Source organism: Eretmochelys imbricata, chromosome 5, assembly GCF_965152235.1.
Source record: "Eretmochelys imbricata isolate rEreImb1 chromosome 5, rEreImb1.hap1, whole genome shotgun sequence".
Classification (NCBI taxonomy): domain Eukaryota; kingdom Metazoa; phylum Chordata; order Testudines; family Cheloniidae; genus Eretmochelys; species Eretmochelys imbricata.
In genome coordinates, this window is record NC_135576.1 from 124790519 (window position 1) to 124805808 (window position 15290).

At 47.0% G+C, this 15290-nt stretch overlaps 1 protein-coding gene across 1 annotated transcript in view; it reads left to right on the forward strand.

Annotated features, from left to right (window-relative positions):
- Positions 1 to 14493, forward strand: part of FBXO10 (F-box protein 10) — a 53528-nt gene extending 39035 nt beyond the window's left edge. Inside the window, exons 7-10 of the mRNA XM_077816510.1 lie at positions 5638 to 5913; positions 8273 to 8583; positions 12820 to 13001; positions 14316 to 14493. Of these exons, the coding sequence (XP_077672636.1) occupies positions 5638 to 5913; positions 8273 to 8583; positions 12820 to 13001; positions 14316 to 14493 (947 nt within the window). The remainder of the gene's footprint in view (positions 1 to 5637; positions 5914 to 8272; positions 8584 to 12819; positions 13002 to 14315) is intronic.
- The last annotated feature ends 797 nt before the right edge of the window (positions 14494 to 15290 follow it).

The following is a 15290-nucleotide window of genomic DNA, read 5'->3' on the forward strand; positions in this document are numbered from 1 at the left end:
AATCTCATTATGCATGTGGATTTTAGAGTACTTTGAAAATTAAAAGAAGCTCATAATGCAGGGGGAGGACATGTATTGGGAACCTCTTGATCAAATGATCTAAATTTGCCCCGTAAATTCTACCCCAGTCCCTGAATAGTTTTTAATTATTGCTTCCCCAAAAGGGGGGTGGGGGTGGAAATTACCCACGATTGATCCCGAGAGAGTAATATCAGTATCAGAGCCATAGCTTGAGCCCCAAGTATGTGTAAAAAAAATTATAAGATTTGGATGTTACATGTTTAAGTGAGACACAGTCCCACTAAAATAAACAACCTCAAAAATCTTGACTACTAAACCAACCCTGTGGCTTGTTTCAAAACAAGATTTTTTTGAGGGCCCCTTTCCACTAATCAGGTTTCTTTTACCCCAACCTATTCTGTTGTGTTCTGTATGTACATGCAACGGTGAAAAGGGACAAATTTATTTTGGATAGGGAAGCTACATTCATGCTGCCTCCTTTTATATTAAAAATCCAAGTCCTGTCTAGCCTGGGGGACACATGCTTTGTCTTTGCCTAGACTAGAGTTGGTGGACCTGCTATAGTTTGGGCTAATTGATAGTAAATGCTAATTGTTTTGATAACTGCAGCTCTCCACAAATGTTTGTTCTGGGGCACAGAAGTTTTGTGGTTTGCCTGAGGCTGAGCCACCATGTCATGATAGGTTTCAGAGTAACAGCCGTGTTAGTCTGTATTCGCAAAAAGAACAGGAGTACTTGTGGCACCTTAGAGACTAACCAATTTATTTGAGCATAAGCTTTCGTGAGCTACAGCTCACTTCATCGGATGTATACAGTGGAAAATATAGTGGGGAGACTTTATATACATAAAAAGAAAAGGAGTACTTGTGGCACCTTAGAGACTAACCAATTTATTTGAGCATGAGCTTTCGTGAGCTACAGATGAAGTGAGCTGTAGCTCACGAAAGCTCACGCTCAAACAAACTGGCCAGTCTCCAAGGTGCCACAAGCACTCCCCCTCTCTTTGTGAATACAGACTAACACGGCTGTTACTCTGAAACCTGTCTTTATATACACAAAAAGAAAAGGAGCACCCGCGGCACCCCAGAGACCAACCAATCCATTTGAGCATGAGCTCTCGTGAGCTACAGCTCACTTCATCGGATGCATACCGTGGAAACTGCAGCAGACTTTATATATACACAGAGAATATGAAACAATACCTCCTCCCACCCCACTGTCCTGCTGGTAATAGCTTATCTAAAGTGATCATCAGGTTAGGCCATTTCCAGCACAAATCCAGGTTTTCTCACCCTCCACCCCCCCACACAAATTCATTCTCCTGCTGGTGATAGCCCATCCAAAGTGACAACTCTTTACACAATGTGCATAATAATCAAGTTGGGCCATTTCCTGCACAAATCCAGGTTCTCTCACTCCCTCACCCCCCTCCAAAAACCCACCCCCATACACACACAAACTCACTCTCCTGCTGGTAATAGCTCATCCAAACTGACCACTCTCCAAGTTTAAATCCAAGTTAAACCAGAACATCTGGGGGGGGGGGGTAGGAAAAAACAAGAGGAAATAGGCTACCTTGCATAATGACTTAGCCACTCCCAGTCTCTATTTAAGCCTAAATTAATAGTATCCAATTTGCAAATGAATTCCAATTCAGCAGTTTCTCGCTGGAGTCTGGATTTGAAGTTTTTTTGTTTTAAAAAATATCATGATACTTTGCAAATGTTTGCATCTAGATTAGCATTTACAGTCACTTACCAAGCAATTGGCAATCAATTACAGCAGCAGGACAAATGCTAGTCCAGACAAAGCCTACGATAACAGGAAAACTAGTGAAATGACATCACAAGAGTTAAGAGACAGAATATTGAGCCATGGAGAGGGGAAGGGATTTTAAATCACATTTCGAAAAACTCTGTTTTGTCTGATTTTGTTAACACCTATTTAACTTCAGTGCCAAATGAGTATTTTGGATAAAGGATGCATGGGTGCAAGGCAGGGATGAGAGAGACAAATTTGCCCCCAGATCTTTACTATCCTGGGGGGGCCAGGACATTCTCCCCCCCTCCCCTAAAGGGCACTCCTGGTCACTTGATTACAGACCTAAAAGTGGCAATTCTTCAACAAAAAAACTTCAGAAACAGACTCCAAGGAGAGACTGTTGAATTGGAATTAATTTGCAAACTGGATACAATTAACTTAGGCTTGAATAGAGACTGGGAGTGGATGGGTCATTACACAAAGTAAAACTATTTCCCCATGTTTATTCCCCCCTCCCCCTCGCTGTTCCTCAGAGGTTCTTGTCAACTGCTGGAAATGGCCCACCTTGATTATCACTACAAAAGGTTTCCTCCCCTCCCCCCCCACTTGCTGGTAATGGCTCACCTTACCTGATCACTCTGGTTACAGTGTGTACGGTAACACCCATTGTTTCATGTTCTCTGTGGATATAAATCTCCCCACTGTATTTTCCACTGAATGCATCCGATGAAGTGAGCTGTAGCTCACGAAAGCTTACGCTCAAATCAGTTGGTTAGTCTCTAAGGTGCCACAGGTCCTGTTCTTTTTGCGGATACAGACTAACACGGCTGCTACTCTGACTCCTGAGGACAGACACTTCCCCACCTAGGCAGAGCAGAGCAGCAAGGCACTGGCAGAAATGGGGGAAGGCAGTGGCAGTGATTCTGCATGTCCCCCCACCCCCAAACTGTGCCCATGGTGGACTCTCCGCCCCCTCTCCTGATACTGCAGCGCCCCCAGCCAGACTCCCTCTGCCTGAAACAGGACTCACCTAGTGCTGCCTACAGTTGGAGCCGGCTGGGAGCTGGACATTGCCCAGGAGATCTAGGTAGGAGGCAGGGCGACCCAGGTGAGCAGCGTGTCACCGCTGCTGATCAGGCTGGGCTTCTGCAGAGGAGAGGGAGCCTTGTGCTCTCCCCTCGCCCACCCCTAACCCTGGCTGGAGCAGGAGCAGGTCCCTGAGGCTGCTGGAGGAGGGGCCCTACCCGGGGCTGGGTCACCCTCTTCTGCGCAAGCCCAGGGGCTGCAAACCTTGAACCCCTCATAGGCGATTAACACAGCCATCTCCCAGCTGATCGGTGGGGGCGGGGCTGCCCAGTAACTACTGATCCCTGGCTGGGGCTACAGCTCTATTGCCTGTGGGTGCTATGCACCTGCCAATTTTTTTCTCTGGATGCTCCAGCCCTGGAGCACCCACGTAGTCCGTGCCTATGCTTGGACCAAAATCTTCAAGATTTCCCTCTACTACTTTTGAAAGTGTGATTCTCATGTAATTGACCAGAGCTGGGGATGATCAGTTTATGCAAAACACTCAGGCATGAGCCCATGAGGTGCTGAGCAGCTCCTGTCGGGGCTGAACACCCTCCATTCCCAGAGTAGGTGGAGGGCCATGGGTTCCCCACCTGCCCTGGGTGGAGGTCTGGGGTGCCCGAGAGTAGTCCCTGCCCCCCAGGGTGCACTGCCCAGGGAAGATGGAGGGTCCAGGGCTCCCTGGGCAGCTCTTCTCACATCCCTAGCTTCCTACCAGGACAGGAAAAAGGGACAATGGGAGGAGCAGGGGGTGGAGCCTTGTGGCAGGGGTGTATGTAGGGGGCCCCCAATGTTCTTTGTGCTCAGTGCCCCAGTAAATCTTAATCCGCCTCTGTGAGCAACTGTCAAAGCAGGGCAGAGAAGCAGGCTGCGGACCCCTCTCACAGCCTGTGGGTGCTGAGGGTTGTAAGTTGGGTCCATCAGACTGGTAGGCTGGTGGGTCAGTGTGAGGAGGGGCTCCTAGCAGAGCAGACAGCTGGAAGCCTTGTAGGTTGTATATTGTGGGCCTGAGGCTGCCACTGAGATTGTACAGTGTGTGAGATCCTTTGGATGAGCCTTTTATAAGCCAGGACTGTGCCTGTTTGTGCAGGGTCTTAAAAGACCCCATGGCCCTTTTGGCAAGAAGAGTCATACATTGATACCACTCATGCTAGAAAATAAAGTCGCAGAAATTGTTACTTCCAATATGCAGCAAGAGGAAGTGTAATGGCACCAACTTCTCAGACCACCTGGGCTGTGAGCACTTAGCCAGCATAGCATTGACATCTCCCTGGCTAGGCATTCATGGTCCATCATTACTATGATATCTGACCACTTCTCTTGCCTTGGAACGCTCCTGAGGAGAAGGGAAGGGTTATCCTCCGTGTGGGGAAACTCAGTAACAAGGAGACTCAGCTACTTGCCCAAGGTCACACTGGAAGTCTGTGACAAAGCTAGGACTAGAACCCTGGATCTCAGCCTAGGCTGCTAGCCACAAGGCCAAGGCAGTATGTACAATACATCGCAAACTCACGGGCCCCGCCACCCCAAAATGCTTTGTTTAGGAACTTGATTTCAGTGGGAGTTAAGTGCCTAAATGCCTTTGAGGATCTGAGCCTGGGTGTCCTTCCTTTTGTGTGTCGACATAAGAGGTAGCAGCAAATCAGAAATGAAAGAGAAATGAATGGATCATTGCGGCAATGTGCATCTGTCCAACCTCTGCTACACAGTAAGTGTCACCATTCAGGGCAACTACGCCTGTATTCCCCCTCCATGCTCCACTCTAGACTCCCCGCTCCCAGAGCTGTCCCCCTCTCTTGGGTAGAGACCTGTGTGTCTCTTCCTTCTGACGGGATATTTCCAGGCTGCACAGTTCCCTGCCTACACTGTGATATTTCTAGCGAGCCAGATGGCCTAAACAGGCCAGCGTTGTGTTTTGCTTTCTCTCTGGTCTATGAACAGCGTAATGGCCCACAGTTCTAAGTTACTACACGGCTCTTTGTACGCAAGCACATTTATTCTTAAGGTAAAAGCATTTCAGATAAAACATTAAAAACAATTAATTTGCAAACTGCTCTATGGGGCGGGGGCTGTCTCTCACTAGGTGTCTATAGTACAGCTGTGTGAATAACAGATTTTTCAGTTTGCTGGCAAGGCCAGTGGTTTCAGGTTGAACCAGAAATGGAATTTTTCAAAATTTTCAGGTTTCAGAGTAACAGCCGTGTTAGTCTGTATTCGCAAAAAGAAAAGGAGGACTTGTGGCACCTTAGAGACTAACCAATTTATTTGAGCATAAGCCAAGTGAGCTGTAGCTCATGAAAGCTTATGCTCAAATAAATTGGTTAGTCTCTAAGGTGCCACAAGTACTCCTTTTTTTTCTTCCACTTTTCGACTCGCTGAAAATTTTGAACAGAAAATCATTTCAGGTGTAATGAAGTTTTGTCTCTTCTTGCATGGCATTTTTTTGTTTCAATTTTGACCATTTTCATGTGGGTTTTTTTTTTTAATTCTTTTAAGTAAAACAAAAGGAAATGTCAAAACGCCAAGTCATTTCAAGGTGAAAAATGGAAATGGTTCGATTTTTTTCATAATTTATTTTCAGGGGCTTCTTTCTGACTGAAACCATTTGGTGAAACCGAGACAAATTCCCGAAACGTTCTGGTGTCATCAAAGCTGCATGGTTTGCTGAAAAAAAGTTTTGCCTGAAAAATTGCACCCAGCTCTGGTCTGCACAGGGCCTAGGCCAGTGGGGCCAGCCCATGGTTGGAGCCTGGCTGTTACTCTTTGGTCTGTCTCTGCATGTTGCAGGTAACAAGGGCTGTGGCATATGGATAATGTCATCCAGTCTCCCTCACATCACAAACAACCGAATTTGCCACAACAGCATCTACGGGGTGGCCGTGTTTTGCCGCAAAGATGATGCCAACGACTATCTCGCCAACCAAGGCGGCAATGAGAACTTCAACGACGAGGGTGAAGCTGCCAGCTGGGAGAATGATTTGGACAGCGAGGACGAGCGCTTCACCTCCCGACGGCCCATCAGTGTGGCACTGGTGGAGTCCAACAGCATCAATCACAATGGAGGTGAACGTGGTCTCAGCTGCTTGGGCCTGCCCCAAACATGCTGTCCAGGGGCTGACTCCATCCCCGCACTGAGTCCCCGGAGAGATGTGCTCGGGGTCTCCTGGGACTGCGGAGATCACAACCACAGTAACCGTGCAGCTCTGAGTATGATGGAGCAAGACAAATATGGAGGAGCAGACTGGAGGGGAGTGATGCCTAGCAGTGGTAGCCCCCTGGCGCTGCCTTGCAGAGGATAAATTCAGTCTCTAAACTAGGGACTGGATTTTCTCCAGTGCTGCAGCCATTTTATATAGGCTGCAAAGGGGGTGGAAACAACCATTGCAGGATTTCCATCACTGGGATTTTCCTCTCTGGGCATATCCCAGTAGAACCATGTTACACCAGGCCCTGGCAGCCCCCAAGGTTGCAGGGTGGAAAGGAGTGTGTGGCTGGAGTGCATTGTACTCCGGCTGTATATGAGTCCCGCAGAGAGTCTTCAGAGGGCCATTACATGCTGGTGAGGCTTACAGCAGCCATTGGGCTGTTCTGGGTTGTGCTGAAGCCAGAGAGGGCACTGGTCTGGGCAACAATTCAGGAAGCACAAAGGTAGTTTAAAGCCACTTTCTTCACCCCCTGCAGAAAAGGAGCAGGTACTCAGGAAGCAAGAAGGCTGCAGGGCCTATGGGTTCATCCCTTTCGAAGGGAGATGGAGAAAAAGCTTTTGCGTAGGGAGCAGCGTTGAGGAGCTCCAAAGCGAGCCCCACCTAGAATTCCTTGGATGGAAAGTTGATTCCTGCAAGAGGTTAATTGCTGGAGCTTGTCTGTGGGGGGCAGGACAGGTGACGGGAGTAGTAGCAGAAGATCAGGAAGACTTGGGAAACCACAGCTGGGGTATGTAAAATCCCTCTCTCTACAGCCCTGAATAAAGGGTCAGCTTGAGTCTCAGGAAACCAGAGATGCCGCTACATTAATGAATCCTTGGGCAGCGTCTATATTACTCCTATGCCAACCGGTAGCTCTCAGTTTCTATCATAGCTGTCATTTCTGTGCTCAGTATTGTACAGTATTGTTGCCCACTCCCATTCCGGAGTCTGACCAGTTCAGTGCTGACATCCTGGAGTTTGTCACGAGAGCCGTGCAAAATTTCTGTAGTTTGTGAACTAGCCTGGCCTTGGGGTTGTGTTACAAATGTCAAACCCACCCTGCTTTGTCCAAAGACAGCCTGTCAAGGCTAATTCCCCACTCTGGCACTTCAAGTGCAGAAGGTGGGGGCCCGCAAAGATTCTAAAAATTAATACTGGCCACTCCAGGCTTGTATTAAACTCCCAAGGTTACAGCTTTTCTCTCACCTTGGCTTGGTAAACGCTGCCACCACCCAAGTGAAAAACTGCCTCTTGCAAATCCTGGAAAAACTCACTTTGGAAGTTTTCCCTGAGGCCCCTCGGCTTTTCCACCCCTCCCTTGGGGAAGCCAAAAAAGAAAACAAACAAAAGGGAATCCCAGCTGTTATCACCAGCTAATTAAATAACATATGCACTGACCTTTTAAGACACAAAACCAATCAGGTATTTTTTTAAAAAGGCAAATTTTATTAAAAACAAAAAGAAAGAAAATACATCTGGAATTTAGGCTATTGCTAGATTTTAAAAGAGCAATTAGAAAAATTAGGCACCCAAACTAGCTTTCTTGGGAGTTCAGCTTAAAGGTTACAAGCAACAAAAGCATCTGGGGTGAGCACAGAGGAGTCCACAAGCCTTACAGATAATAAAAGAAATAAACCTGATTGCGTCTATCTAAACATTCCCTGTCCCAATGAATCCTTCTAGGTATGGAAGATGATTTTTCATACCTGGTTCAAACTTTACACAGCATTCCTGCTGCCCCCGTCTCTTCAGCCCAGCGAGAACAACAGAGAGACAGAGGGAAAGCTTTTTTCCCATCTTAAAAAGCTCTAGCCTTCCCACTGGCTCTTTTGGTCAAGTGCCCACTCCTTTTCTTTTACCTGTGGGCTTGTTAACCCTTTACAGGTAAAGCAAGCAGAGACCAGACACCAAGAGGTACTTTATAGCTAACTGGCTGGCTGGGTGTCCATAAAAGGGAGCTCTCCCCCCCCCTTTCACTTATCACACGGCCTCAGAGTCGAGGCTCGCTGATCCTTAGCACAAACCTGAGTGCCGGTTAGCCTGAGTTTCTCTTGGCATTTTGGGGTTTATTCCAGTCCAGAACTCGGGGTGTTGAACGGTTAAGCACATTCAGAGTTTCCCAATCATAGGCTGGTGGAAGACTTGTTTCTCTGGCTGCCCAGCAGATCCAGTTGCTTCGCCTGCCCTGTTTTATTCCCTCAGACGAGTTCACTGACTTCTTTCCCCCTCTTTTGCAGCCGCTGGCTTGTACGTCAAGAGCAGCGAAGCACTTAACATCATAGCCAACGCCATCCATGCCAACCACGACAGCGGGATTGCTGTGTTACAGAGCAGCCAGCTCACACGAATCACCAACAACAGCATCTCCTGCAACAGCCTCGAGGGGGTGCTGATCGAAAGCGAGGCCAGAGTGGAGCTACGTGGCAATGGCATTTATGACAACAGCAGCCACGGCATCACCTCCAAGGGTGACGGGGTCGTCGTTGAGAATGACATCATAGGCAACCGGGGATGTGGCCTCCGGTTGTTACAGACTGCAGACATGAAGGTGGGTGTTCAAACAAATCCTAGATTCCAAGACCAGAAGGGACCACTGTGAGCATCTACTCGGACCTCCCGTGTAATACAGTCCTGTTTGTTCTCTACTAGAGCACATCTTAGAGGAAAACCATCCAATCTTGATTTAAAAATAGCCCATGATGGAGAATCTATCACCATGGTCCCATGGTTAACAGGTCCCATGGTTAATTATTCTCACTGTTTAAAAATGTGCCCCTTATTTCCAGTCTGAATTTGTCTCTCCTGAATTCATTAGGCTGGATGGATTGGTGCACTAGGAGGAAACCAGACCTGGGTTCAGTGCTGGTGTCAATCCCAGAAGAATGGTCAAAGTCCGTAGGTCTTAGCTTCTATTCTTTGGATTTGTAGTGAAAGCTGCTAGTCATTTGTAGCATCACTAAGGTAATCAAAGGGAAACAGGAGCAGCGAGAATTCATCCTCCCCTCATAGGAGAGCAGAGCAGCACTGCTCATGTGCGGCAACTCTGTTGCTTAACAAACATGCATGTCGGAGAGGCTAGGAGATTGTGAACGAGAGAATTCCCATTGATGGAATATACTTGTAATGATAGTAATAGTACTTCACCCTTCTCATCAGCAGGTTGCAAAGCTCTTTACAAAGGAGGTCAGCATCATTATCCTCATTTTACAAGGGGGAAACTGAGGCACAGAGAGGGAAGCGACTTGCCAGAGGTCACCCAAAATAGAGTCCAGCTCTCCAAAGTCCCTGTGCAGTGCTCTTAAAAAGGATCAGACCTATGGTCCATCTAGCCCAGTATCCTGTCTTCCCACAGTGGCCAATGCCAGGTGCTTCAGAGGAAATGTACAGATCAAGGCAATTTTGAGTGATCCATCACCTGTCGTCCAGTCCCAGTTTCTGGCAATCAGAGGCTAGAGACACCCAGAGCACAGGACTGTGTCCATGACCATCTTGGCTAATAGCAATTGATGGACCTATCTTCCATGAACTTCTCTAATTCTTTTCTGAGCCCAGTTATACTTTTGGACTTTACAACATCCCCTGGCAATGAGTTCCACAGATTCTTCACACAACACACAGTCAAATACTTCCTTTTGTTTGTTTTAAACCTGCTGCCTATTAATTTCATTGGGTGACCCTGGGTATTTGTGTTATGTGAAGAGGCAAATAACACTTTCTTATTCACTTTCTCCACACCAGTCATGATTTTATAGACCTCTTTCATATCCCCCCTTAGTCATCTCAGAGCTGAACAGTCCCAGTCTCTCCTCATATGGAAGCTGTTCCATATCCCTAATCATTTTTGTTACCCTTTTCTGTACTTTTTCCTATTCAAATGTATCTTTTTTGGAGATGGGGTGACCAGAATTGCACACAGTATTCAAAGTGTGGGCATATCATGGATTTATATAGTGACATTATGATATTTTCTGTCTTATTATCTATCCCTTCCTTAATGATTCCCAACATTCTGTTTGCTTTTTGACTGCCCCTGCACACTGAGTGGATGTTTTCAGAGCACTATCCACGATGACTCCAAGATCTCTTCCTTGAGTGGTAACAGCTAATTTAGACCCCATCATTTTAGATGTACAGTTGGGATTATATTTTCCAATGTGCCTTACTTTGCACTGAATTTCATCTGCCATTTTGCTGCCCATTCACCTAGTTTCGTGAGATCCCTTTGTAACTCTTCACAGTCTGCTTTGGACTTAACTATCTTGAGTAGTTGTGTGTCATCTGCAAATTTTGCCATCTCATTGTTCACTCCCTTTTCCAGATCATTTATTAATATGTTGAATAGGACTGGTCCCAGTACAGATCCTTGGGGGACCCCACTATTTACCTCTCCCCCTTTTGAAACTGACCATTTATTCTTACCCCTTTGTTTCCTATCTGTTAACCAGTTACTGATCCATGAGAGGATCTTCCCTCCGATCCCATGACTTTTTACTTTGCTTAATAGCCTTTGGTGAGGGAACTTGTCAAAGGCTTTCTGAAAGTTCAAGTATAATGTATCCCCTGGATCACCCTTGTACAGAAGTTTGTTGACCCACTTAAAAAATGTTAATAGATTGGTGAGGCATGATTTCCCTTTATAAAAACCAAGTTGATTCTTCCCCTACAAATCATGTTCATCTATCTGCTAGGCCACACTTCTGATTAATAGCACATTTGTCACTCCAATGTTGATTTTTATTTTACTTTTCATACAGTGTTGTTCTGACTTTTCCCAGCATAGGTAGCTCTGTGATTATTCCTTGTATGTGGATAGACAATTGTCTTCCATGTGGAACCTATTTGCCATGAAAGAGAGCAACTGAGACAGTCAGAGACTGCGGTGGAGTGTCACTTTGCTTGTCTTTGGTACACTCTCTCTTTCTCCTCACCCACGTGCTTTATTTAGTTAGTTGCTCCACTGCCCTTGTTGTAGCTAAAATCCCTCCTAAAAGCCAAATGCAGCCCACGGAGTTCTGCAATATGGTCAACATTTGCTTTCATGTTTAGTGTATTGGTGTGGCTAATGGGGACTACAGATCCCAGCATGCATTGCTCCATGTCAGCCAAACACTCAAGCTGCTTGGAGCAAGAGGGAGCATTGCAGGTTGAGACCTCCAGAAACTGCAGGCTGGACCACTGCATTAAAAGCAGGAGTTGCTGCAGTTTGCTCCGATGTTTGCAAACTAGATGCAGCAATCCCACTCCTAGCGAGTTGCCAGTATTACCCTAAGGGTAAAAGGCACCTTTGTTCTAGTCTCTGGTGGGGTGAAGCCGCAGCAAGGTGCAGTACTAGTCTGTTGCGATAATCTTCACTGAAAAGGCCCCAGCAATGAACGCGCAGAGAGCTCTGAGGTTAGGTTAGAGAGATGAGTGCTCTCTCCTCTGTTCTGTTCACGAACCACTAACTCCTTCTGAAAAACATTCTGATCAGGGAGCTGTTGTTGTTGTCTGGGCCTTAGGCAAAACTAGACCTATGGAAACCCTAATCATACTGCTCCCCAGATGCAAGTACCCCTAAAGGATTGAGGGAGAATTCAAATTGTCACGGGCCCCAGGGGACATTGATTGAAGCCCGAGCTGCACTAGTTGCTGTTGTTGTTTCCCATGAAGACTCTAGCAAGGATCTGTTACCTGTCCCGAGAGTTGCGTGAGAAGAAGTAAACAGTTTGCACTGCCCCTGGTGGCTCTGCCCAGGATAACAAGGAAGACAGAGATTGGGACTGCTGCCCATGGGAGACGTTCAGCGGTGAGGGGATCCTAGTTCTAACTCAGAGCTTCCAGGGCCAGAAGGGATCATCTAGTCTGACCTCCTGCATAACACAGACCAGGGAACTTCCCCACAATAATTGCTGCAGTGGATCTTTTAGAAAAACATACACTCTTGATTTATAAATGATCACTGATGGAGACTCCACCACAACCTTTGGTGAAGTTCTAGCAGCGAAAGGTTTAACACGATCCAATGGCTGAAAGTAGCAGCTAGACAAATTCAGACTGGAAATAAGGCTTTAAATGTTTAACAGGAAGAATAATTAACCATTGGAACAACCCAACCTCTGGGTCCCTGGATCTCTGGGTATTTTAAGCCTCTGGAGCCTGAATGGAGTGTGGTCACTGCCCCAGTCTTAGGGTCTCACAGTACACTTCTCTCTGAGACATGTAACCTGCAGTCCAGCTGCCTAGCCCCACTGGGCACAGCGCTGACCTTCAGAAAACACCATATTTAAACACACCATCTCCCAGAACTCCGTCCCCAGGTGTGAGCCTTCTGGGTTACAAGGACACCTTAAAAAATAGAATTAACAGCTTTCTAAATGTGACTCCTTCAAAGTTCTGTGAGCACATGAGAAACCATCGTGGAACTCTGTAACCTCCCGATTCCATCTCTCTCTGTTCTAGTCTGGCTAAACATTGCCCCTTTGCTTAACTGTATTGGTCCTACTTGGACATTTAGCCCCCAGTTCATCAGTGCATTTAAGCCCTAAATCTGTGTCTAGTCAGCAAAGCACTTAGGTATGTGGTTACCGCTGAACATGTGCTTTGCTGAATAGGGATAGGTTGCTGAATCAGGGCCCTACACTTTAAGATCTTTGGGGTTTTGTTTTTACTGATGACAGGTTAATAGATATACTTAAGTACCATGTACAACTTCAGCACTTTATTTGATTAGATCATGGAAAAGGCCACCTGGCCCAATATTTTTGCCATGTTCTGGTTGTGCCATGTTGGGATATTTCCCCTGCAGGTAACCAAGAACAGGATCCAGTCCTTTTGGGATTATGGGATTGTTATGCTTGACCAAACCAAAGGCCTGGTGCAGGAAAACCTGATTTTTCAAGGGAGGGCCAAGAAGACCATTTTGCAGCAGGTGTCGAATGCAGAAGATTGTATTGTGCAGAACAACAAACTCCTCACCTTCAAGAGCAAGTAAGCCCCTCGCGCTGCTCTTTAACGAGTCCCTTGGCCTAGAACAGCCCTTCTCAAAATGTGGGCAGTGACCCCTAGGAGAGGCCACGAGCTGGGGGCTTCAGGCCATGAGCCTGCTCTGCTTTCCTCCCCCTCTTCTTCCATTGGGGCAGATTTGCTCAGCTACTCCAGGCACCAGCTCCTGCAGTGCCGAGCTCTGTGAGGACCTGGAGATAGAGGCTGGAATCATCTCACTCCTGACCATGGGAAAACCAGGCTCCCCACTGGGGAGAAGCGAGAAGCTTGATGCACCTGTTCTAATGTCGGCCCCAAGAATGCTCTTCCATTGGCTCTCTCCTAGCAGGCTTGTTCTCAGATCTGGGTGTAGCCTCCTTTTCCCTGAACAGGGCCCATTGATTTCACCTGGCCTTTGAAGGGAGGTTGGAAGAGAAAGGAACAGCCTGATGTACCTGAGCGCACACCCCCGTTCCCCTGGTGGCGGGCGGCCCGTGAAACACCGACAGACAGACTAGTATTCCACTCTGAGCTGCTGCTTGTTAGAAGAGCTGATCTGAGTGGATTGTGCTTCTGAATTTGTTCCTGTAAAATCACCGGCAGTGCCCTCAGAGCCTGGGGCTGTCGCTTTCCATTGTTCTCAGTCAAATGAAAATCAGCACCACTCGGTGGTGGACGGGAAGGCAGGCAATTCTTGTGTGGGTTGGGTGTATGTGTACAGTTCCAGGCCTGCACCCTTAGTGCATTCCTGTCTTGAGACCCAAATCAGCCGTGACTACTGAATCCCCAACAGCTTTCATTTCATCCCCAAACAAACCTGTTCTTTCACGTAACCAGTTTAGCCAGGGTTTCTTTATACAGATTCCAGAAGTACACTTTTCCTCCGCCGCTGTCTTTCCCTGACCCACCACATCCCCAAGACCTGCACTGCACTCACATGGAGAAAGTGGTTGAAAAACAGGGAACAAAATCACGCAAATGTGTTTGGATTCCCCCCCCCCTTTTTTTTTCTCATCAAAATTTGACATTTCATTGAAATTCCAAAATTTAATACACATTGTTCTGCCTGAGAGTTGGAACAAAGTGTGTGTGTGGGGGGGGAGGGATTTTCATAAATGTAATCAATTTACTTTCCCGTGTTTTCTTTTTCATTGAAATGCAAAATTCTGACACAGATTTTCTTTGACGTTTCCCAATTCCAAAAACATCAATCAGCTCTCGAGTCAGGACAATGGAGTCATTCCGTTGGCTGAGAAGGAAGCTCCTCCCCCTCCCCGATTGCTAATGGATGCTTGTGGGGTATTTTTTCTGTTTCTCCAGGTCTGACGTTGCATGGACTCTGGAGAACCCTCCAGCACGACCTCACATCGAAGGATCCACCCGAGGAACCTCCTCAGCAACAAACAGTCAGAAAGTTACCACCATGTCGACCAGAATAGCTGCACGGATGGACGGAGGCTGCCACAACAATGGGAGCATCTTCTGCACTATTCTTTGACTCGTGTGAGTTTCTTCACCTTTCCCTTAGGCTGGTGCCGCTGCAGAGAGCAAGCTGGGAAGGGTCTCTTGTGCCCATTCGTTGCAAGAAGCTTTCAGTGCAAGCTCTTCATTTTAATTCCTCCTCCTTTTATCACTTTGGGATATTGCCACTCACGAAACAAGTTACACACTAAATCAACAGTGGCAGGAGCACATTGCCGTCGGCTTTTCGTTTCTCCTTCTTTGAGCCATTCTACCAATCTTATAGCAATTGCCAAGCAAATCAGTCGCCTCGGATAGACCACAATAATGCCAGAGTCTAGCCAGTTAGTGGCCTAGAAAAGGAACTTGGAATGAATTTTACTTTCCTGCCAGGAACTGGAACTGTTTCAGCCCAGAGGAAAGGCACAATCTGCCTGTTGCCGAGGCAGAATGAAAGGAGCATTACCATTGCATGAAGCCGTAGACTGACTCTAAGCCCTTCAACTGGCCGGGCAAAAAACTAAACAGCAACAAAAACACCACTCAAAGTTCAGTCACAAGCAGGCAGAATGTGATGATGGCTTCTCTTTTTTTAAAGAGGGCTAAAAATACTCCATAGTGGCTTGTTGGGAGCCACCTGCACAGGGAAAAGGATGTAAAGAGTGCAGGGTTTTAGAAGCCGATAATATGTCCTGTGTAATCTGGTTTATCTCCAGGAAATAACTGCTCATAGCAATTCTGGCCTGCAGTGTAAGATTTGCTGCTGCATTTGTAATGCTCAAATGTACAGGCCTCCTCTAAGTCCCACTGTTGGAGACGATGCGTTAAGGCCCA